The sequence below is a fragment of the Sminthopsis crassicaudata genome, chromosome 2 (genome assembly GCF_048593235.1).
Source record: "Sminthopsis crassicaudata isolate SCR6 chromosome 2, ASM4859323v1, whole genome shotgun sequence".
NCBI lineage: Eukaryota > Metazoa > Chordata > Mammalia > Dasyuromorphia > Dasyuridae > Sminthopsis > Sminthopsis crassicaudata.
This window is the reverse complement of record NC_133618.1, coordinates 630,131,359-630,155,993: the sequence shown is the minus strand read 5'-3', so window position 1 is coordinate 630,155,993 and position 24,635 is coordinate 630,131,359. Positions and strand designations below refer to the sequence as shown.

General features: G+C 51.6%; 1 protein-coding gene across 1 annotated transcript in view; it reads right to left on the bottom strand.

Annotated features, from left to right (window-relative positions):
* ADAMTS7 (ADAM metallopeptidase with thrombospondin type 1 motif 7) overlaps positions 1-24,635 on the bottom strand; it is a 153,552-nt gene that overhangs the window by 9,398 nt on the left and 119,519 nt on the right. Inside the window, exons 17-23 of the mRNA XM_074296446.1 lie at positions 21,306-21,432; positions 20,108-20,321; positions 16,081-17,883; positions 13,491-13,643; positions 13,007-13,180; positions 12,122-12,268; positions 11,131-11,290 (exon numbers count right to left, since the gene is read on the bottom strand). Coding sequence (XP_074152547.1) covers positions 11,131-11,290; positions 12,122-12,268; positions 13,007-13,180; positions 13,491-13,643; positions 16,081-17,883; positions 20,108-20,321; positions 21,306-21,432 — 2,778 coding nt within the window. The remainder of the gene's footprint in view (positions 1-11,130; positions 11,291-12,121; positions 12,269-13,006; positions 13,181-13,490; positions 13,644-16,080; positions 17,884-20,107; positions 20,322-21,305; positions 21,433-24,635) is intronic.

Here is a 24,635-nt window from a genome sequence, read left to right as displayed (position 1 = left end):
GGAGCGGGAGGGAGGAAGGGAACTGGGTGGAGTGATAGGAGGCCAGACCTTGCCGAGCCCTGCCGGGGGCCCGGCCCTGTGGCTGTGGGGAGCCATGAAGAGAAGAGGGATGGAAAGGGGAGAAAGCGGGAGAGGAGGGAGGGAGGGGAGCCACCCAAAGGCTGCCCTTGGGGAGCCCAGTCAACAAAACCAGTTGGGAGGGATGTGGGAAGGGGGAAGTGAGAAGGGGGCCTTCCTTATTCCTTCAGCCAGGTTCTTAACCTGGAGCCTGAACATCTGTTGCATGATTTGTGGGGGGTTTTAAGTACTCTGAAAATTGTATTTTAATATAATTGTTTGCTCTGTATCCTTTATTGGATGCATTAAAAACATGATGCTGAGAAATTTGTCTCTAGGCTTCCCCAGACCACCCAAGGGGTCCATGAAGTGAATTACTACTACCTCCCACCCCGAGCCAGGAGGGTTCGGAAAAGCAACAACAGAGGAGCCCCTCGGCCCTGCTGGCTGAGGTTAATGTTGGGAGGACCCCGGAAGTCAGCTCGATCCTTTTATGAAAGAAGATGGCCAGTGTCCACCGACTTCCCAGGGTCGAGGAGTGCTGGAGTCAGGATTCGAATCCAGATCCTCTATACTGTATTGCTTGTCCCCATATGGCTATTCTGACACTACTCTAGGGCTCCCCCTCGCTTGCTCCCTCCTACCATGACAGGTTCTGGCCCGTTCTGCTATAAAAAGTCAGCTTCGGCACAAAGATCTGGCAGTTCTGAGCAACCTGGCTTAGCACTGCCTGGAGGCACCAGCTGCACCTTTGGGCCCTCCTCTTCCTCTATGGAAGGGCCTTGGCCTGGCCACCAACTCTCTCAAAGCCAGGCTAACCCTGAGACCCGACTGGGACCAGGCAGGGATGGGCAAAGGAGGCAGCCGAAACATAAGAGGAGGGCAGTGAGGACTCAGGTTCAAATCCCGCCTCAGAAACTTCTCTACTTATGACCTTGATGGGTCTCAGGTTCCTCTGTGAAATGAGGGGTTTGGACAGGATGAACCTGATAGATTCTATGCTCTAAGGCTCCATCCAGCTCCCTCCAAGGTTCTAGATTCTTAGGGCCTCTCCAATTGTGTTCTAAAGCTCCATCTGTCTCTTGAAGTGCTTCCTTTTTAAGGCTCTAGATTCTGAGGACCTTTTCCAGTTCTGATTTTCTAAGATTCAACCAGCTCTTGAAAGGCTTCCCCTCTAAGGTTCCATTTCTGATTTTCTGAGACTCATCTAGCTCTTGAAGGGCCTCCCCTTCTAGGGTTCTAGGTTTTGAGAACCCCTTCCAGTTCTGATGTTCTAAGACAATCTCTCTAAAGGTCTCCCCTCTAAGGTTCTAGGTTCTGAAGACCCTCTTCAGTTTTAATGTTCTCTAATTTTAGACCTCTTCTAGCTGTAACCCATCTTAACCAGAGGTAACTTTCCCAGCTCTCCTTTCTGCAGAACTCAGGCTCTCCAGTCTCAAAAGGATGCATTCTTTGCCTGACATTTCCACCTTTCCCTTCACTCCCTTTTCCTACAAGAGGCCCCCTTTAACCTAGGGGGTTAATCTAGAGGAATAATTCACCTCCCCAATGTGTTGGGAAAACATCAGATGCTTCCACACCCTCTATCCTTCCCCTGTCTCCCCCATATCCCAGACTTCTCTGTCTCTGTGACTCTGTCTCTCTGTGTGCCTCTCTCTGTCTTTCTCTTCCTCCCTAGGCTTCCCACAGAGGGGAGTTTCCATGATCCCACCCTTCCCAGCTGTTCCATTTGCTTTCTGTCTGATCTGGAATAAATGTAATAATAGCCAGCATGTACAGAGCACTTTACGAATTCTATCTTCCCGTGCATCCCGAGTGGATGGTATCATTATCTTTGTTTTTATAAATGAGGAAACTGAGCTCAACCAGGGTTAAATGACTTACCCAGACTCACACAGCGATTAAGTATGTGAGGCCAGATCTGACTTCAGATCTCGGCTCAAGGTTTAATACTCTATTCACTATTAATAGAACTGAAAGTCTTGGCTCTAGATTTAGATAGAAAGGCTCTAGATTTGGCTCTAGACTGGCTTCTTTTTGCCTTTTTATGTGGCTACTATTTGCACATAGTAGGTGCTTAAGAAATAGCTATTGACTTGAATTTTAGTGATTTTTTTTTCTATATTTCTATGTTCTATTTTTTCACTATGTAAGTATTTGAGGCCAGATTTGGACTCAGATCTTGGCTCTAGGTTTATTCACCATGTAAGTACCTAAGGCCAGATTTGAACTCAGATCTTGGCTCTAGATTTAATACTCTATCCATTCTGTGAGGCCAGATTTGAACTCAGATCTTGGCTCTAGATTTAATACTCTATCTATTCTGTGAGGCCAGACTTGGACTCAGGTCTTGGCTCTAGGTTTATTCACTATGTAAGTATCTAAGGCCAGATTTGAACTCAGATTTTGGCTCTAGGTTTAATACTCTATCCACTATGTATCTGAGGCCAGATTTGGACTCAGGCCTCGGCTCTAGGTCCGGGACTCTATCCACTTGTGTATCTAAGTATTAGAGACAGATAGTGCCTTAGAAATACTGATTTTTCCAATGGGGAAGCAGACTGAGGTTGTGACTTACCCAAAGTCACACAATGAAAAAGAAGCAGAATTGGAACTCAAACCCCAATCTGGTGAGGATTCTAACAGACCACCTTTCTATCTCATTTGGCTCAGTTTCTATAAAACGGATCCCCGGATCCCAGGCTTGGAGCCGTGAGGGCCAGAATCTTCAGCTAGAAGAAATCTCCGTCATCATGTCCAAGCCCCACATTTGACAGATGGGGAAGGCCCAGGGAGATTAAACAAACACTTTTGCCCGACATCCAAAAGTGTTCAATGAGAACATGGATGTACAGGGCTTACCCCCACGTGAAGGGCAAGCTGCTAATGCAGCTATTACTGTCACATCCTTCTAATCATTTTTGATGGAAGTCAGGTAGAAGTGCTCTTGAAACAAGTCATTATCTTGCTACAGTTCTTTTATATTTAACGTTCTGTGAACTATTGGATTAAATGGCTGCTTTTTGTAACCGAATGAAAGGATTATTTTTCTGCCTGGGATTGTTACAGGATTGTTATGAGAATCAGAGAGGGCAGTTAGAAAGTGCTTTGAAAACCTTAAAATGCTACATAAGTGTCAGTTATCATCATCATTATTATTGTAAAGACCGTAGGTCATGGTGGAGCTGAGAAAAATAAACTTCCTGGCGCAGGTCTTATAAATACAAGTGTGCTTGGCTTGGCTGTGAGGGAGGAAGATGAGAGGATTAAGCCCATGACCTCTGGCCCCCATCCTGAGTTCCCAGGACCAGCTCTGGCTTCAGAAAAGTTTTCTGACCTTCAGAAAGTCTATTATCCGAGGACGGGATGGGAGAATCAGGGCTCGGCCAGTGTCTGGTCTGGGACTTTCAGTGGATCTAGATTATGACACCATGAAACAAAGCCATGGGCAAGTTAGGCCATTCTGACAGAAGCGGGGTGTCCAGAACGCAGGAGGCCGGCTCCAAATGGATACCTGCAGCGAGCTCTTCAATTCAGCATGTAGTTCTGAAGCACCTACTATTGCTAGCCACTTTCAAGTTGGAGGGCCTCCTGAGTAGGGAGGGCATCCAGAGCCCTATCAGATGAGGAGCAACTGAAGGAACTTTCCTTGAAGGTGAGGACTGGCTACTTTTTGCCTTTTTATGTGGCTTCTATTTGCACATAGTAGGTGCTTAGGAAATAACTATTGACTTGAATTTTAGTGATTTTTTTCAAATGTCCAAATAATGGTTATGTTGACGAAACAGTAAATCTACTCTCTATGGTTCTCCCAGCAAGCCTTTGGATCAAAGAGGTGAAACTGCATTATCAGGATAATAAACCTCCTATAATGAGAAATGTCAGTGGAAGCAGGCTACCCAATGAGGTGGTGAGTTCACTGTCTCTGGAAGTATTCAAGCAGAAGATGGATGACTACTTTTCAGGGATGTTGTCTAAAGTATTGGGGTGGAGGTAGAGAGATCCTGGCAGTGGAGTTTGGACTAGATGACTCCGGAGGTCTGAGTGTAGATTATGAGTCAGAAGGTTATGTACGTATGAACATGCTGACTCCTGACAGCATAACTGAGGCAATGAGTCAACCAACAAGCATTTAGTAAACACCTACTATATACCAGGGCTGTGCTAAGTGCCAGGAGAGCCAAAAAACATAGTCCCTGCTTTCTAGTAGAGACTATGACACGCAAACCACCAAGTCCGTTCCAGATATATTCAGCATAAATAGTAGGAAATCCCACTGGGAAGGCCCTGGCAGGGATGGGGAGCTGGGAGAGCCAACAAGGGTACTAAGAGGGATGGGACTTGTTTCTCACCTTCTGTGGATCTCAGTTTCCTCCTCAGTGAAATGCGTGCCTTGGACCAAATGGGCTTCAATAGCTTTTCCGCTCTAAATCTAAAATCTCAGACGTCCTTGAATATCCAGCCCCTTCACTTTACAGCAGAGGAAACTGAGCTCTGGTTACTGGCAGTGAGGAGCAAAGCTGAAGCCGACCCTGCTCCCCTGCCCGCATCTCCCTCCATGACGGCATGTGTAGTCTCTGGGGTCCTGGCAATTTAGACCTTGTGACTCTCAGGGAGTGTCACCTAGCCGTGACAAAGCTTCCTCGGACCCCCAAGAGCCTCTAGCACGGGCGGCAGAGAGAAGGCCGGTCTGGGGCCCGGAGACAGGCTGCAGCAGATGGAGCGGGGAAGGTCATTCGTGGCCTCTCTGACTGCCAGATGCTGTTTCCGTTTGTCCTGGCCGACAACAGCTGGTGTGAGCTTGGCTGGCGCTCCCCTGCCAGCTGCTACTTCCTCACCAGGTGCCCCAGGGCACCAGGGCAGGAACAGTGTTTTCCTATGATTTTCTGGGTGTTCCTTCACACCAACCCCTAAGCCACTGGGGTCTGCCTAGGGAGATCAAGGACCCACTGCTGCTCCTTGTAGGGTGGGCAATGGGTTCCAGCAGTGTCTGTCAAAGGACAAAAGGTCTCAGTCCGCCCCAGAGCCCAGGGTAAAGAGGAAAAACCATAGAAATGGAGCTTCCCACTGAGAAATTCCATCATACCTGAGGGATCACCATGTTCACTGCCTTGTTTCTCAAAATGGCCAGACCATAAGCAACCAGGGAGGGAGTTCAGTGGGCCTCTGCTCCTCTCTGTCTTTATGGGCAAATCCCAACTAAGCTTCAAAATCCAACCATGTCCTATCACCTCCTCCAGGAAGCCTTCCCAGAAGGGAGAGTCTTGGGATGCTGGACTAGGTTGGACCTCAGACACCAGCCATGGAACAGCAGAAGGGGCCCTGCATTGGCAATCAGGGGCCTCATTCCAAAGCCTGGCTCTGAAACTTGAGGAAGACTGGATGAGGTGATCCCCACAGTCTCCACTAGCTCGTTATCCTAGAATCCTCAGTCTGTAAAATGGGGAAATAAAACTTTACGGGGTTGCTGTTGTAAGGGCTCTGTAAATTATAAAGCACAATACACAAAGCTTTTGTGCAGTTGAGTTGGAGTTAAGCTACTTAAGGTACGAAAGCTTCAAGCTGCACAAAAACTTTTGGGACACCCTATATAAATGTGAAGTATTGATTAATACCACTCATACTACAGGGGAGGAAACTGAGGTCCAAACTAGGGAAGTGATTCGTCCCATTCACACAGCCAGGAATGCCCAGATGCCTTGTTTCAAAGCGATGGAAACCAATGGCTATTGAGTTTACTACAGTCACATAATTAATGTTTATGAGACAGAATTCAAATCCAGGACTCCGGATCTTCTACGTCTCCTTTTGTGGTGGGGACTGGCTTTTTCTTTTTTTTCTTTTTTTTTTTTTTGGCTTTTTTGTGGCTACTATTTGCCTACTATGTGCTAAGCACATAGTAGGTGCTTAAGAAAAATCTATTGATTTGAATATCTCTTGGTCTGGTTGACCCAGAGCAGGGACTAGATATTGGTCACATGCGTCAGAAGTTAAAGCCATCATACCCATTGGCAAACGTGTGGGAATGGAGGAGGGAGAGCCCAAGAACTGCATGTGATGGTGGGGGGGAAGAGGATAGACAAGAGTTAAGGGAAAGGTGAGTTCCTTCCATAAGTGGAGGAGCCAACTGGGTAGTGTTGGTGTTTAAGCCTTCCTTAGCCGTCACCACTGTGCAGCTAGGCTGCTGCAGAAACAGAAAATCATGTGTGTGCATGTAGTATGCATAAATACATGGTATAAATGTGCATGTGTGCATGCATGTAAACATGTATTTGTAGGCAATCATATGTAGGTAAAACATGTGCATGCACGTGCATCAGTTTTTCACATATATACACGTGTAAATGCATGCTGTATGTGCACCTGCATGCAAACCTGTGCATGCACCTATGTAACATACATGCACATTTAAATGTGTGTAAAGTATACATGTCTCGTGTATATGCATGTCTACATGTGTGAGCACATGCTGTATGCATGTTTTGTGTAATTTATGTACGTGTGTGTAAGTGCATAAGTGTATAGTGTGTATTATGTGTATACATATAAATACACGTCTCATGTATATGCATATAAATGTGATGTGCATGTGTAAGTATGTAAAATGTGTGTACATGCACATGTATGTAAAGTAAAATTATGTATGTGTTATGTGTATAAGTGAATGCATTTGTATATATGTGTGCAAAGTGTATATGTCTTATGGATATGTGTAAATACGTGTTGTATGTGTACATGCATGCAAGTGTGTGCGTGCATGGGTTTGTAAAGCATGTGTGTATATAGTGTGTGCATTATGCATGTGCATGTGTATGCATACAGGTAAGTATATGTAGGTAAAGTGGGTGCACATGTGTGTCTGTGACATGTGTGCGTGGGTTTTTGTGTGCTGACAAGCAGCAGCACCTGATAAAAGGGGGCCCCCAGAGAGGGAAGGCCCTGGGTTACATGGGGTCCGTGAGGGCTCCCTGGGGAAGCAGGAATCTCAGCCAGGACTAGGAGAGCCCAGCCAGCCAATTTCTGAATGTGGAATGGGAGGGAGTCTGGGAAATACTGGGAGCCTCAGGACTTATCGAACACTCATCGCCCTGTGAGTGGATGTTGTAATACGTGTGGGTCTGTTGGCTCTGTGTTCATCATCCCACTGACTGACTCGTGAGCTTTCTGGGCCTGAGAAATAAAGGTGATCTGAGACGGCCGCTCCCCACAGGTGCTGCCCCGGTGGCCACGCCGTTGCTGCCCGTGCTTGTGTGCGCCAGGCTGCCGTCCATGTTTGTGCGCCGAGTGTGCTCAGCCCCTCCAGAGTGAGGACATGTGCTCACATCTCCCCTGCATGTGTCCATCACATGTGCGTGGGCCCCGGCTCCCGCTTCCTGCCGTCAGGAAGCCCTGGGACGGCTCCCAGCTGGCCAGGAAGCCACAGCCATTCCCGGCGCTGTTCCCCACTCTGGAGTATGGCTGACGCTTGGATTGTTCCCGACCAGGGAGGGCCCTTCCGGAGGATTTCAGGCATGGAGGGGCACAGTGCATGGGACCGGGAAGAGACCCGACCCCGTTTGTCCTGAATCACCAAATGCACCTGAGGGTCTGAGTGTCCGGGGCGCGGAGGAGCATGGACATCAACAGGAGCCTTCGGACCCGGGTGACCCTCACTCAGGCTCCCAGCAGCTCCATGAAACAGACAGGGTGGGGATCCTTGGCCCATTTTACAGGTGAGGAAACTGAGACTCAGGAAGTCAACTCAATCCCACCTTCCCTCAGAGCAAAACTTAAGCCATTTCTGCAAATAATAACTGACCCATATGTTTTACAGTTTACAAGCACTTCCTGGATATTATCTCATTAGAGCTGTTATCCCAATAATCTAGTATTTATCTTGTAGATATGTATCTGTGTCCAGAGTCAGCCCCCTCAGCAGGAAGGGAGCTCCCAGAGGCTAGGAAGTATTTGATTTTTGGTTTTGTATCTTTGCCATCTCATGACACCTGGCATACAGTAAGTGCTTAATAAGTGCTTTTTCATATTCCTGATATCCCATTTTCCTTGGCAGTAGGGACTGGGTCATTATTCATTTCTGTGGCCTTATTCTGCAGCACATGGCTCAGAAAAAACAATAATAAATGCTCTTCGGCTTGATGAGCGGCAGCCGAGATGGTTGCTAAATATGGATCAAGGAGATGAGAGGAGAGAGCCTATCAGGAAGGAAGCACAGCACAAGCAAAAGCTTGGAGTCGGGAAGGAACAAACTAAGGTCAGGAGACAGGGTGGGATTGGGGGAGGGGGAAGGAGCTCTAGCAAAAAACTCACCCAAAACTCCCTCTAAAAGATGTGGGTGACACTGAGCCACAAGGGGCAGCCTTTCTGCTCTCCCAAAAGGAGAGGCGTCTCCTGGCTTAAGGGCTTGGGGAAGGGAGGTCTGAGCTGATCACTCATTCCCAGGCTCATGGGATATGCAGCAGGAGAGGGCTGCAAGTGGAATGCCCCCGTTTCACAGATGAGGAAACTGAGACCTAAAGAAGTTTAATGATTGCCTCCCCAAAGTAAGAGCTAAATGCCATGAACTCTGGTTGTGAGCTAGAGGCAGCTCTGGAGCTCCTTTACTCCCCCATTGTAAAGCTCAGGAAGCTGAGACCAGAGAGCTATTTGCCACAAGGGCAGGGGCTGGGCTTGGAACCCGGGTTTCTTGCTTCTGGCCCAGCCTTCTTTCCCTGTTCATTCCAAGGCAAATCCTGAGCTTCCCAAGTTCCCAAATTCCCGGGCCCGACCCTGCTCCTTGAGGTGTTCCCACGGAAACAAGTTTCCAAGAGCAGCTGCGGGGCCCCAAGGCCCAAGCAAAGCTGCACGTGGGCTGTTGTCCAGGCTCGGGCTCCACGGGTCGGTCAGTCAGTCAGCAGGCAATTATTAAGCACCTACTCTGTGACCTGTCACACTGCTAAGTTCTGGCAGGAGCCAGAGCCTGTGTGCAGGGAGCCCCGATGCAAGGATCGCAGAAGGTGATTACTGGATGATGGGCTTGGGTGGTGGGCTTCAGCCCCATCCCCTGTTCCAGGTGCAGTGTGAGTGGGAGGGCTGCCCCCCCTTCTGATTGGCTCCGATTTCTCAAACAACACCCCCCCCTCCCGGCTGTGGGACAGCCTCACTAGAAGGGGCTTGTGGGCCAGGTGCCGGAGCTCAAGGGCCAGCGCTCCCCCAAGGAGGAAGGAAGCTCAGCTCAGAGCGGGAAGGGGCTCCGGGATGGGGGGGCCGGGGCCACCTCTGGGGACTCAGCTTCCTCCTGGAGCCTGGCCGCCGCGAGAAGACATCTCCAGGACACCGGGCCATCCTCCAGCTTCCCGGCCCTCCTTCCCCTGCCCTGCCCCCCCAGCTTCCACCTCTGCTCCCAGCTGCTCCCCCTCCCAAGAAAAGACAATTAACTCGGATGGAGGTGGAGTAACCTAGTGGATAGCCAGCCAGCCTGGGAGTCGGCGGGCCTGGATTCAAATCCCGCCACTGGCATCCTGGGGATGTATGGCCCGACTACATCAAATCTCAGTGTTCTGGGAAGCCGAGTCCAGGAGTCCCGCAGAAGGAGAAGGAGAAGGAGAAGCCGTCCTGGAGCGGAAGAGGGGAGTTCTGCTTGGGGTGGAGGGGGCTCCCCAGATCAGTGAGGTCCCCGACCTGTCCTCCCCTGCTCTGCACTGCACTCACACGCATGTGCACAGATATACATGTGTGTACATGTGTGTACATGTATGCACGTGTTTGTGTTGTTCCTCCCAGAGTAGGGAGGTGACTCAGGTCACAGAACTCCAGAACACAGTAAGAGCGTCTCGTCTCTAGAGTGTGAAGCTTTAAAAAGAGCCATTTCCTCACAACCTGGGAGGAAGACTGAGGCTCCGTCACTGGGGCAGACAGACTAAGTGTCAGTGCCGCAGCTGCGACTGCAAGGCCTCGTTCTCCCCACTGCTCCACACGGCCCTTCCCCGCTCCGGAGGTCCCGTGAGGTCCCCGGAGCCTCTAGGACGGGGATCTCCTGCACGGGGCCCGGGGAGCCAGCAGGGACTTAGTGCGCTCCCTTCGCTTCGTCCAGGGCCCACGGAGTCTCCGTGATCTGCTCGGGGACACACGGCAAGCAGCTGCGGGGGGCGGGCTGGGGCTGCTCTTTGCTCTCTGTCTCCATAGAGAGATTTTAGGAGATGCAAGAACTTGGAGGGGGAAAAATTGTATCTTAATTTTCACTAAACTCTAAATGAAATTCAGCATTTTCTTCCATTACGAATACCATGAGCTAACCATATTGTGAAGAGAGTCCACAAGCTTCATCAGACAAGGTGAAGGGCTGCGCCAAGGATGAGGGTGAGTCGCGGATACAGAAAGGCTGACAAGCCCCGCTTCTGGGGAGAGCGCCCCCTCCCTCGTTCTGGAGACGCTGGTAGGGCAGCCTAAGGTCTGGGAAGCTTTCCGGGGTGTGATGCAACATCACCCACTCGTAATCACTAAGGACTAAGAGAACAAACGTCGCAAACGAACTAGATAATTCACAAATTGTACAGGTGATCATAGAGAATCAGGGAATAGCCAAGCGGGGAAGGAATTTTAGAGTCAGAGCTGGGAGGGACTTTAGAATGTCAGAACAAGGAGGAATCTTAGACCCTAGAATCAGACTAAGGAGGAACCTTGGAACTCAGAATGTCAGAGCTGGGAGGAACCCTAGAACACAAGGAGGGCCCTTAGAACACAGACTGTCACAGCTGGAAAGGCCTTGAGAACATTAAAAATAAATCAGCAAAGCTTAGGATGTCCCACTGGGAGAGATCATAGAATGGACATTTAGGAGGAAGCTTCGAGATGACACAGCCCAGCTCCCTCTCATTGTAAGGCGGAGGAGCTGGCTTGCCCACAGTCACCCGGGCCGGAGGAGGCGGGCCCAGGTTTGGAGCTCAGGTCTCCCAGGTGCGGTTCCGGGCTGAGACTCCACCTGGCCTGTGGCCTGCTGCACGCAGGGACGCAGGCGGGCGAAGGCTGGTGAGGGCCACGGGGCAGACGAGGGCCGTGGGGCAGATGAGTGTCACAGGGCCGGTGAGGGCCGCTTACCTGGCTCCCTGGCGGGGCAGTCGTGGGGGTTGCACTTCTGGGAGTTTTCGGGCCACGCTTCGTGGTCACAGAGACTGTTGTCCTCTTCTGGCTGGCCGGTCTTAGTGTTGACACACTTGACGAGCCGCCGCTGGATCCCTCCCCCACAAGTGGCCGAGCACTGGAGGAAAAAGCAGGGTTGGCTCACGCAGGCTTTGGGGAGTGGGCTGGGCCCTGGGGGGATGGGAGATGAGACCCTCGGCTTATGGACCGGTGCTGGGAGAGGACAAAGGTACTAGACTGAACACGGCCATCCCCTAACAGGCACAGGAGAGTGAAGCGACGTGTGAGGCCGTTACCGGGAGCGACCAGGGAAGGCCTCCAGGAGATGTGCTAGCAAGGAGGGGCAGCTGCCATTGCCCTGAGGGGCGGCGGCTAGTGTTAGGTGGGAGAGGCTGCAGGCCTGGATCCGTGGCGGCCGCCCCCCACAGGCGCCTCAGAAAAGGCGCAGAGTCTGTGCCGGGAGCCCTGGGCGCAGTGTCTCCACTCATAGAGCCGTTTACCCAGCATTCCCCCATCCCGGGTGCGTAAGTCTCCTGGGCAGCTCTAGCTCCACTTTACAGAGGAGGGGCTCAGGCTCAGAGCTCTCTTGGTGGCGGCCCCGGGAAGGCTGGAGCTGTTTCAGAACAAGAGTGGCCTCCGCCTTTTCTCACTGGAGGCTCAGCACAGTCAGGAAAGCTCCAGCCCAGACCTCCATGGGAGCCCCCTCCAGGGCCCTCTCCAACAGGCTACGCTGCCCAGGAGTGCCAAAGACTCTTGGGGGCCCCCAAAGACTTAGAGAAGTTAGAACTGGAAAGACATTCTAACCCATTCTACAGATGAGCAAACTAAGACGCAGAAATGTTCATGAATTTGCTCGAGCTCACACGGTACATGATGGTTAGAACTTGCGGCTGTTGCTCCGACACTCCCTGGATTATTTGGGGTTCCCCTGGGGGCCCCCTCGGCTCACCTGTCCCCAGGGCCCCACCACCCACTTGGTACATGGGTGGGTGTTGCAGGGCCTGGTGGTGTTGGGCCGCATGGTCTCCTCGCAGCGCCCAAACTCGGGGCAGGTCACGAGGCGCTCTTGCTCTCCTCCACCACAGGACTCGGAGCACTAAGGGGGAAATGGAAACCCCCCCGGTTCCCTTGTTATTCAGGGGCCCAGGACGGGTGAGGGGACTCTGCTACCAGTAGTCTGGCTCCCCCATTTTCTCTTGGAGAAGGGGCTCGCACAGGTCCCACGCCCATCCCCTCGCCGCCTCATGGCGCACAAGACCCCAAGCCTGGACGCCATCTTACTCCCTGGCAGTGGCCAGATATTCGAAGAGAAGCCGGGGTGGGGGTTGGGTAGGGGGCCCAGGCAGGGCAGGGGCCTTCGTGGTGTGAGGGGGAGAAATTCTGGGGGCAAGGCTTCCCTTAAGCAAAAATGGAGTGGGCACGGGCCATGGGGAGGTGGTCGGAGACATCGGGAGGTAGCCCCCTCTCCGAATATGATCAGATACCTCTAAAACGGCTCGAATTCCACCATTTGAAAGCCATTTCTTTGGCTCACTGGCCCTTATTAGGTTCTTGTCCAACATTCCCTGTTCCACCTGCCCACCGTTCTCTGGGGATTACACTGAGTCTCTTCTGCCTTTGGGTACATGGGTTAGGGGAGGAGTTCTTTCTTCAAAGGCCCACGATCTCTGGAGGGTTCTGGCCCCCTGGTTGGGCGGACGGACCCATGGGAGCCTCCAAATGGAGGGGCAGACAAGGAGTGAGAGAGCCTGGGATCCTGTGCAGGTGCCTGAGTGACGGGGAGAGCCGCGGGCTAGTTCCCGAAAAGCTGGGGAGCATCTCCCCACACCCTTACCTCTCTCCATGACGACGTGTACCAGTCGAGGCAGGGGTCCACGTGGCAGGAGAGCTGGCCCAGGGGCTTGAAGAGGCCGGGCTGACAGTGGAACGGACGGAGGAGCCGGCGGTCCCGGGTGTCCACGCACTGCACATCCCGGAACCTGAAGCCACCCCCGCAGTTCCGGGAGCACTGGGGAAGTAGAGACGGAGCACTGAGAGCCAGAGGGGTGGCGGCCAGCTTCCAGCCCATCCAAGTCCAGGACTCTCCCCATTACTGTCTCCGGGGAAAACTGCCTCCATGGGGGCAGGAGGAGGGCGGGCCCTCTCACACCAAGCCTAAGCCTGGCCCTTCTTCCCTTGCCTATCCTCCCTTCTCCAGTAGCCCCAGAGACCAGCAGGCTGTGCCCTCTGCCCTAACTCTGGGCAGTTCAGATTCCCCAGGGGGGAGACTGAGGCAGGGCAGAGTCCCGTGGGGGGGTGAAGGAGGGTGCAGCCCTTACCTTGCTCCAGTTGCCCACGCGCCAGGTGGAGCAGGGCCTCAGGTAGCAGCGACGGGCAGGCACCGGCTTGCTGGTGGGGACGCAGTCTTCCTCGCGCCCCGTGCTGCACTGAACGGCCCTCCAGATGGCTCCCAGGCCACAGGTCGTGGAGCACTGTTGGGGAGGAGAGTCGGGCTGTACCATCCGCTCCCCAGCAACACCCACCGACCCGCGGCTCAAGAACCTGAGTCTGAGGGAGTTGGCCGCTGTCCACAGCCCGTCAGGGCCACAAGGTCGAGGCGACAGACGCAGAATGACCGAGGGCCACCCTTCTATTCCTGCTCTGGAACCGTCTCCATTACCTGCTCTCTTACCTCACGCTCGCTCTGTCACTGGACAGCAAGCTCAGTGGGCAAGGAATGTGTGCACAATTGTATGATGGCAGAGGGTCAGATATGCACAGTCAACTCTGATGAGTGCTTGTGAGTGAATGAGTGAAGGGCAAAAGAGGAGGGGACGTTCTCAGGCTGGCAGGATCCTGTATGGGGCCGTGCCTTGGGTGGCCAGTCTCTTTCTCCTTTGCATGGAGCTGCAGGCCAGGGCCAAGGAATAAGGGCAGAACCATTAAGCCGCCCTCTCTCTTTGGAAAGAGCATGAGGACTGGTTCCGAGCTGAGATTTGAATATAAATTTTATTTCAATTTATTATTATTTCTACAACTGTAATGAGCATTTTGAAAAAGCATAATTTATATTCAATTTTTTTAATAGAAAATTTATATCCCAATCTCATCTCAGAACCAGTCCTGTGGCTGCCAGTCAACTATTCTCCCTCTGAAAGCCTGAACCTTCCTATCTGAAAAATGGGCTTTCTGATGTCAACACTGACATTTGAATTGATTCGCATTGATTAGAATTAGTTGGCTCAAGCCCCAGCTTTTTAGCCTTGAATATGGGGAGAGGGAGGGAAAAGGGAGGAAGGGAAGATTATAGGTTGGGTTTGCCACGACCATTATGGCGCCATGCAAGAGTCCTTTTTTGAATCCCAGGTATCGACACTTTCAGCTGGGGGCAGGGTCTGGGGAGAGGAGAGAGGAGACTAAAAGCTGGGGAATTGTCAGCTTTATCTTCATTACAGGGAATAATTATTAATTACTTGATTAGGTGACATCGGGCTCAATTGATAGACGTGAAATTCCTAGGACAAGGGAAACTACCCCTTCCTCCTTCCTTCTCACCCTTAATACTTTGTCCCAGTCAGGTCCTATTCAGATCCCAAAGACCCATCTTGGGCGCCATATTTTAGGATGGACTTTGATAAGGTAGAACTTGCTCCTTCCTCCTTCTCACTCTTAATACTTTATAAGGATTAAGGACTTCGATATGGTAGAACTTGCCTTAAGAGAATTAGGAATATTGAAACTTGAAGCAGAAAAGACCCAGGAAAAGAGGAGGCTTCTTGGCTCAGTGAGCAGAACTGGGAATCATGGGGGAAGAGCATTACAGGGAGGCCAATTTTGGTGTATTACAAAAATTTTTTCCCAGACAATTTGACTTGTCCAGAAATGAAATAGGTTGTCTTGTCAAGCTGTAAGCTTTGTTCCAAGAGATTTATTTAAGCAGAGACTGGACATCTTGTAGGAGCTTGAATAGAGGGGATCAATCCATCATGGCAGCTTGGAATTCAATTCGTCATGGGAGTTTGGATGAGAGGAGCTTACGATGCTGTAATTCTCTTCCTTTTAGGGATCAGTCCTTCAGGGGCAGTAACCTAGAGATTGAAGTTTCTGTTCTTAGCCCAATTTAGTTATTCTGATTTCTAACTGGGGCCCTTCCTTTTGCAGGTTCTCAGGCCCTGATGGGCCTATCTAGCAAGGGATACATCACAGAGAAGGGGGGCAGGAGCAGGACCCCTCTGGGTGAGCACCTTTCATCATCCTACTCTGAGATGGGCCGGATTTTGGTCCAGCTGCTCTCGGCTGGATCTGCCCTCAGCATCCCTAAGATCTCATTTCAAGATAACTGAGGTCCTAAGGAGGCTGAAATGCTCCAAATCAGGTCATTTCCAGCAGAGCCACAGAGGCTTCTCTCACTCTAGTCATACTGTCTGTCACCTCTATCACTCAAATTCACAAACCATTATCAGTAGGAGGATTTTTTTTAAAGAAATGAATTATTTGGTCAAATAGGATTCCTACTAGTAATAATACCATCAACCTACCTGGCATATGTACTTTTATGTTTTTTCAAAATGCTTGTTACTGTTGTAGAAATAATAATAATAATAATAATAATAATTATAGCTTTTCACTGTTATCTCATTTGCTCCTTATAGGGAGACAGGTGCATCTATTTGTACCCATTATATAGATGAGAAAGCTGGGAAATTTAAATTACATAGAAAATTATACAGATGAGAAAATGAACTGAGGTTAGATGTCTCGTACAGCTGGTAGGAGCCAGGAGCAGGATTTAAATCCAAGTTGTTCAGATTTCACGACTAGGGCCCTAACTCCGCTGCCAAGTTATGCACTTTTTTCCCCCTTTTCTCCACTGGTACCTGGAAGGGCAGAGGAGGATTGGGGCCCAGAGAAGTTCTGGCCGGTACTTGCCTCACTCCAATTTCCGACTTCCCAGCTGGCTCCCCCAGGGCCTGCAGGAGTAGCCAGTGCTCCCTGAGGAGGCACCTCGGTCCCAGCCGGCTCGGTATCAGCTGGGCTCTGGGACTTATTCTTGAGGTCTCCGCCATCATGAACAGCGTTCCTGGGTGACGTCTCCCCGTCTGGATTTCCCAGCCACTCGTTTGCACCGGCTGGTTGGGGAGACCAGGGGTGGCCGGGGGGAGATGAGAAGTCAGGTTCGTGGGATACCCTGATCTCATTGGACAAATTCTCCAACTCTGGGCTGGGAGTCAGTGCAGGAGAGAGGAAGCGGTCGTCCCAAGGCATGACTACTGGGCCAGCCAGGTCATTGGGATCAGGGGTCACTGGCCCAGCGGGGGTCTGCAAGTCCCATGGGGTCAGATCTCGGGCTGGGAGGTCCGTGCTCCTTGGCCCATGGACACTAGATGTAGTGGGAGGGGATAGAGAGGTCTCTAATGGAGGGACTCTGACTGGCTTGGTCTCAGAAGGGATGGGGGTAGAGGTAGCCCTCCAGGTGCCCTCCTCGGTGGGGAGGGGCTCACTGTCTCGCAGTCTGGGGTCACTTGAGTTCCATGACTTTTTGATAGGATCAGCGTCTTTGGGGAGGAGGATGACTTCTGTCCTGGGAGCAGTAGAAGGGACAGTAGACAGGAATGATCCCAGAGTCGTCTGGGGAGCCGGGAGAGCCAGATTCAGCTCAGGGGCAAAGTAAGGGGGCACAGGGGTGGTCCTACTCTCTCCTGAGGCTGCCATTTCCTCAAGGAACTTCTCAGTGTCATTACCAGATTCCACATCCACTCCTTCCCAAAGCAACTCGTCGGGGTCTTCCTCGGAGGCCCCAGGGGGAACGTGAATGTCACCAGCCTCCCTGCCTCCAGGAAGCCCCGGCCTCTGAGGGCCGGGCTCTTCTCCCTGGGCCCCTCCTTTGCTCTCACTAGGGTGGGTTTTGTCAGGATCTGTCCCTGCAGGGGTCATGGGAGTTGAAGTGGGTGAAGAAGGGGATGAGGAGGTGGGGTCCTCCTTGGAGATGTCGCCTGTCACTGGGCCTTCTGGGGATTTATCTAGGAAGAGATTAGAAGAGTGATTTGTGGAACTTGTTTGGGGACTCGGGAAGTCTTGAAGCACCGGCTCCCCTTTCTGTCCCTGGCTGGGACTGGAGGGTGTTGGGGCGGTGGCGGAAGGGAGAGGCTCCGGTGGGGAGTCCACAGATGGCTGGCCATCGGTCTTCACGACTTCCTCCTGAGCCGGCGTGGGCTGGGTTGGGCTCTCAGAGGCCCCCTGGTCCTCCCCTTCCGAGCTGGGGGGTGCGGCCAGGGGCGTCTCATCAGATGTGCCCCAATCTCTGGGCCTCTCATCGCTGTCCCCCCCGAGCCCCTCCCTCGGCCTGTCCCGATCCTCAAAGGGGATGCTGGAGAGATCCTCGTGAAAGTTGATGAAGTTATAATCATAGTAAAAGTCATCCACGAAGACGTTGCCCTTCCTGTCGCCGGCTGGGAAGTCATCCTCAGTGATGACGTTGGAGTCCTGGTGGCCCGGGGCATCGGGGACCGGGGGCTCGAAGGCAGGGAAGTGGTTGCTGGGAATAAACTCAATCTCGTTGAAAAGCTCTCTGCTCGAGGACCCGCTCCCCGACCACTCGGGGGCCCAGGGACACGGCGGCAGGGAGCAGGAGGTCTCCGAGATGGGCTTCTGGGCGGCGTCGCACGGGGCTCCGGTGTCATTGCTGCAGAAGACCGGCCGGCTGTGGACGCCCGCCCCGCAGCTCACCGAGCACTAGGAGGGAGAGAACAGAATTCAGCAACTGGCGGCCATTCAGAGCTCGCCCCCCTGCAGCCTCTGCAGAGAACCGGCAGGAGTTCCCACGAAAGGGGGGCCCAAGCCCAGAGCATGTGCTGTGTGTGCACCCCTGTCCCCAGCCCCGAGCAGGGGCAGAATCTTACATCGGTGACCAGCCCAGGTTCCCACGGGTACCATTGTGCATTTCATAAATAACTATTATATACATTTTATAACTCTATAAGGTTATCTCGTTATTAAGTCCATTTTACAAATGAGAAACTGAGGCTGTCAGAGACCCAGCCAGGATCCCACAGCTAATAAGTGTCTGAATCAGGATTTGAACTTCGATCTTGTGAGTGATCAACAGTCTATCCACTGTGCGACCTAGCCTGGTGATTGATAAGTTCTTTAGGTAGTACCCTGGAGTACCAATTACTGCTGTCTGCCTCAGTTTCCTCATCTGCTAAATGGGGATAACAGCAGCCCCTTCATCCCAAGATTGTTGCGCATATAAGATGAGATATCTGTAAAGTGCTTTCATGTTCCAGAACTAGTATTAGGGTTGGGTTTGGCGGGAGTTCCTAAACTTTTGCAGCCTTTTTGATAAGCTGGTGAAAGCCCCGGCCTGGGGACCTTCATCAGGATAATGTTTTTAGATGGCCCGGTAGGTTCTAGGTCTGATGTCAGGGAGACTGAGTTCAAATCCGAACCGAGATTTGATTTAGCCTGGGAACGTTATTAAGCTCTGACTCAGTTTCCCCCATTGTAAAACAGAGATAATGAGATCACCTACCTCCAGGATTGTAGTAAAGGTCAAATGAGGTCATATTTGTAAAAGGGCGGAGTATGGTGCTGGGATGTAGAAGATGCTTAAAAATACCTGTTCCTTTCTCCTGGGGAATCCCCTGCAACCTGTCCCTTGGGATCAGTGGATCTCAGGTTAAGAATCTCTTGTCTAGAGGGGATCTAAGGTCCCCCTCAGCTTGGAATTAATGATCCCATGCTCTGTTATCCAGACAAATATATTTCTCACTGAGCCACCTCGATCCTGTTTTGGACGGGGAAGTGTATAAATGATATGTAAATTTAGAAAATAACTCCCGTCTCTCTGCATTCAGAGAAGAAAGGGCCATCTGGAGGGTCAGTGAGGAGAGAAGTGGTCTGTCACCTTCACGTAAATTACCGCCATAGAGGCAGCTAGGTGGCGCAGTGGATAGAGCACCAGCCCTGAATTCAGGAGGACCCGAGTTCAAACCTGGTCTCAGACACTTAACACTGCCTAGCTGTGTGACCCTGGGCAAGTCACTTAACCCCAGCCTCAGGAAAAAAAAAAAAAAAAAGATAATAAACATAATAAAAAAATAAATTGCTGCCATTTCCTGAGATCAATCCCTGAAACAGACCGATGCCCTGTAACGAAGGCTGCCCATGACTAACTGACTGTTGATGTATACATCTCGCACAGGGCCAGTCGCCTGCCACCATCTTGGGGATGTAATAACTGGGGCCGCCGGGACCTGGAGCCCTGGGCCTCCCACCTGGCCTCCCCTCCACCACCCCCAGCTCCTCGGTGTCTATAAAGGAAATATCCTTACCAGCTTTGAGCCCAGCACCCTGGAGTTTCCTCAGCTTCGTGCCTGGCACCCAGGAAGCTCTCATTAGCTATTATCATTCTCAGGACGACAGCTGGTGGCCGGGTGCTCCATGACCCCAGGGATTTAACTGCCACCCCAGGGGAAAAATCCCTCTCTGCCGGCACTCCCACCTGTACTCCGCTCCCTCCCGTCCCAGGGGAGAGATGCACGGGGGGACTGGGCCCCGATTCTAGGTGGCCCCTGGTACATGCTGGGTGCACAGCCCAATCACTGGACCTCGCTGAGCCTCAGTTTCCCCACTTGTAAAAGGCCCTCTTTTCTGGCTCTAAATCTGTGAGTCTTTCCCCACCATCACATCCCATTTAAATAAACTTAAGGTTTGCAAAACACTTTTTTTTTTTTTTTTTTTACAACAACTGTGAGAAAAGTAGAGCTGAGCTCCAGAGAAGCCCCTCAGCCTCACAGCCGGGGGGGGTCAGAGCTGGAATCCAAATCTAGCTCTCCTCAATCACTCTTCCCACCACATATTCCACTCAGGAGCATCCGGATGCTGCCCGTGGGGACCCTGCCTCAGATCCAGAGCTGCGCCCAGTCCCAGCACATCTGGGAAGCCCCTGACTCACCTCGGACCAGTTGCCCACTTCCCAGGAGGCTGGACAGGGGCTGTCTTCATTGCAGGGCATGGTGACGTCCGGCTTGGGCATGGCCCGGCAGTCCTCGGGGCGAAGGGCGCGCTGCTCGTCCAGCCCGACGCTCTGGATGCAGAGGACGGTCCTCAGAGCCAGGCCTCCGGGCCCGCACGTTCTGCTGCAGCTCTGCCACTCTCCAAACCACCACCTGCAGGGGGGGAGAGGGGGCAGAGCTCAGGCCCTGACCTGCAGCCAAGCAGCTGAAAAGCCTGGGATTTACCGAACCCCCCGCCCGGTGTCTCCCATCACCCTGCTCTACCCGCTCACCCGCTCTTCCCATTCCCATTTTACAAAACGGAAACCTGAGGCTTTACTACCTGCTTCTCCCAAGGTCAAGGAGCAAATAATGGCAGGGCTGGGCCTTCAACCCACGGCTGCTCCTCCTCTCTCTCTTCCCCCCCACCTTCTCCCCGTCCATCCCTCCTAACCTTATTCTTTCTCCTACTCCATCTTCTCTCTTTCTCGTCTCTGACTCTCCCATTTTCTCTTCTTCTCCCTCATTGTCCCCACCACCACCTTCTCTCCATCCCTCTTGTTCCTTCTCCTACCCCACCTTCTCTGGCTCTCTCCTTTTCTGCCTGAGCAGAGTAAGCCAAAGGCAGCCAGCGCCCTTCCTCTGCCTGGCCTGGGCTCACTTTGCCTCCAGCACCCTTGCCTTTCCTGCACTTGCAGGAGTGGGCCTCTCTCCCTCCCTCTCTCCATTTTCCCTCTCTTCCCAGGCATGTCTGGGCTCCATCTCTTCTGGGGCCTTGCTTGGTGTCCCCCCCCAGGCCCCGCTGTCAGTGACCTCTCCCCAGCCCCTGGCCCAGCGCCCTTCCTTGGGCTTCTCTCCCCTTGGCGTCACCATTATTGGAGCGCACCTCTCCCCCCATTAAGTTCCGAAGTCGAGGACCCACCGTCTCTCTCTCTCTCTTTTCATCTCCCCTTGGATGGGCAGCCTGGACATACTAAGAGCATGACGTTTAACTGAAGGGAAGTCATACAATAGAAGAGTGACCCTAAGAGATGTGACTGATGGGGCCTGAGGGGAGGGGCAGGCAGGAAAGGCCCCTTCCTGGGCTCAGAGTCCCAGAATTCAGTCAGAAGCGTCTCTCAGGGGTTGGAGGGAGGGGCCCAGGAGGAGGGGTATCACCTGGCTGGGCAGGGCTGCTGGTTACAGGGCTTCAGTCTGTCGTCTGGCCTGGTCAGGGCATCGCAGTGCCGCTCCCCCACGAGGCCCGCTAGCTTCTCCACGCAGTGTACGGCCTGCCTCTGCACCCCTGGGGGAGGACACACAGGTGCGTACGGGCGCTGGGGAGGGAGGCCCGCCCGTCCAGCCCTGGGCACAGCCTCCAGGCCTCTCTCCGTGCTGCGAGAGCCCGTCCACCTGCCCGTCCCAAGACCCCCGCTCATGTTTCCTACAAACATCCTCACTGGCCCATGATCTTCCCCCTTAGTGTGGGAGCTCCCTCACAGGAGGATCTGCTCTTTACCTTCTTTGTATCTCTAGAACTTAGCACAATGCTTGGAGCTATGTGCTATGGAGCTCTTAAAATAAAGAAGTTAATAAATAGATATTTATGCATTATATACTATATAATTATATAATATATAAGAAAAAATAAAAATATTAAAATAAATAAGCCCCACCAATAAGATGAAAAACAATTTTTTTTCATTTTTCAAATTTTTTTCCAGATTCCCCCCCCCCCGCTCCCTCCCCTTTCTCAGCCCCCAGAGACACATGGGCCCCTAACAAACTCTCTGGAGAATTTTCTGGCTGCTACGCAGGGTACTCTGGTGATTCCCTCTCCCACTCTGCCTCCTGGTCATGTCACCTTCCTACCTGACACACCCCGATGTCTCCCTCTCGCCTGCGGAATCAATGATAAGACTTTCTGTTTGTCACTTAACGTGCCCCCGGCATTTCCAGCCTTTTCTCTGTGGAGTATCTGTCACTTAATAACGTTTGGATGCAGCTTGTGGTAAGTAATGGTTGCTTGACCTCAGCCGCTTTCTAGGAATGCTGAAGACTTTTGGGCGCTCCCAGGTCCTGGATCCCCCCAAACCTTCCCTGCATGTGGGGGTTCACATGTGACCTGTGTGTGAATGTCTGTTTCCGGAGCACTCACTACGTACCCGGTTCTGTGACAAGAGCTCTATTAAACATGCAATTTTTGTCCCCCTCCAAAAAAAGCTATGGAAACCTAGGGCAGCATAAAAACAGCCACACAAACCTGCTCTCACATTGGCTGTGCCCAAATTTAAAAGAATTACTTATTCTGCATCTAATTAGATGTCACTTTAACAGGGAAAAGTTTACCTTGAGTTCCAAAAACTGATTTCTCAAGTACAAGATGAGGGAGGGCGAGGTTAGGAAGCTATTTGCCTAAAAAAGATCTCGGGGTTGTAGTGGACTGCAAGCTCAGTGTGTGTAAGCCAAAAAAAAAGTTAATTTGATCTCGGGCTGCATTGAAAGACGCAGCTTTCAGGAATAAGGAGGAGGGAGCTTCTCCACCCTCGTCAGGAGCATCGAATTCATTCCTGGGCACCCCAGGTTAAGGGCACTGAGTGGGAAGCTGGAGGGCATCTACAGGGGAGAAACTAGGATGGGGAAGGGGCCCATCACATAACGGTCGCCTGAAGGAACCGGGGATGCTTCTCCTAAAGGAGAGAAGATTGTTAAAGACAGCTAGGAGGTGCAGTGGAGAGAGTGCCTGACTTGAGATCTGGCCTCAGATGCTGGCCAGCTGTGGGATCCTGGGTAATCTATGTGACCTTTCTGTGCCTCAGTTTCTCCACCTGTACAATGGGTACAATAACATAATGACCCACCTTCCAGGATTGCTGTTGAGGATCAAATGAGATGGTTTTTGTAAAGTTTTTTTAGTACAGTGCTGGGTTTATAGTAAATTCTTGATTAATCCTTTTTTTGCTTTGTGCCTCAGTTTACTCCATCTATAAGATGGGGATAATAATAGCACTTATAATTGTGAGGATCAAATGAGATAACACATATACAGTACTTTGCAAACTTTAAAGGGATATAGAAATGCTAGTTCTTCTGACAGTTGTCTTCAGGTATTTGAAAGGCTGTCTCATGAGGGTCACATTTGCTCTGTGTGGCTCCACAGGGTAGAACCCAAAGGGTGGAGGTTCCAAAGAGACAAAGTGAGGCTGGGGATGAGGATTCCTAATGACAAGCAGGATGGGCTGCCTCTGGAAGCAAAGAGATCCCCCTTGTGAGAGGTTTTCAGGTAAACACTGTCAGGCATCTTGTGGATGGAAGCTTGTTCAGGTAGGCCTAGGGTCCATCTAACTCCCCAAATTCCGTTATCCTTGGAGAGAGATTTTGTTATCGTTGAGTCGTTTTTCATTTCTAATCAACTCTTCATGACTCCGTTGAGGTTTTCTTGACAAAAACACAGCTTTCCATTTTCTTCTCCAGCTCATTTTACAGATGAGGAAACTGAGGCAAAAAGGGAGAAGAGACTCGTCCAGGGTCACATAGCTGAAAAGTGTCTGAGGCTGGATTATAACTCAGATGCTTAATTAGAACTTGAGGACTCATTCAAACGTGACGATTTTTCAAAGTCACCGAATATTCTAACGGTACGACCAATGAATGAATGGCTTTAAAAATAAGCCCACTGGGAGCAGCTGCTTGGACGAGGTGCTCTGTGGGGAGCTTCTGTCTGCACCTGAACCTTTGGCTCCTAAAGGCAAAAAGCACTCTGCTTGTCAGATCAAGGGCTCCTCTTGTACACATTAAGGGTCTGTCTTTAAGGAAAGGACTCCACTGCTTCCATCAAGTGGAAATCCACCCCAAGCTCTCTAGGATCTGCTCTCCAGGGCCATAAGGAATAAGTTCCTCGTGCTGGTTCTTCATTTACCTCCAGGAGTTTCAATGACTCCTGCTTCTTCTCCTGCCTTTTTGACTGCTTCATCTGAGTTCCCTTTGCTGGCTCTTCATCCATGTCTTGCCCACCAACTGGCTCTGCCCTGGATCCTTTTTTCTTTCTCTGTGATCTCGCAGTGGGTAATCTGTTTAGTTCCCATGGTACAAGAATTAGTTCTGTGCCGATGACTTATAGATTGTCTGGGAAAGCTGGGGATAGATTTATATTTATATGTAAATATATTTCCTATATATGTATATTATATATTATGCAGATGATGTATCCAGTCTTAATGTCAGCCTTCACATCCTCCTTCCCCTGATCTTTATGCGCTGCCATCTCTGATTCTCTCCCAGTCTGGGTCCTTCCAGCTGCCGCTCCATGATGCCCACGCAGAGCCTTCTGTCACGATGGCTTGATGTGCCTGGAGATTGGGGGCAGGGTTCCCGCTGATTCCCCGGAGGTCCAGCCTTTCCATCCTGGCCCAGTTTGGGGAACACTTCCATTCAAGGGCCTCGGAGAGCCTGCCTCCTTCCCGGGGCCCTTCCTGTGCCCCCGGCTTCTTCCCGGTGCTGAGCTCACCT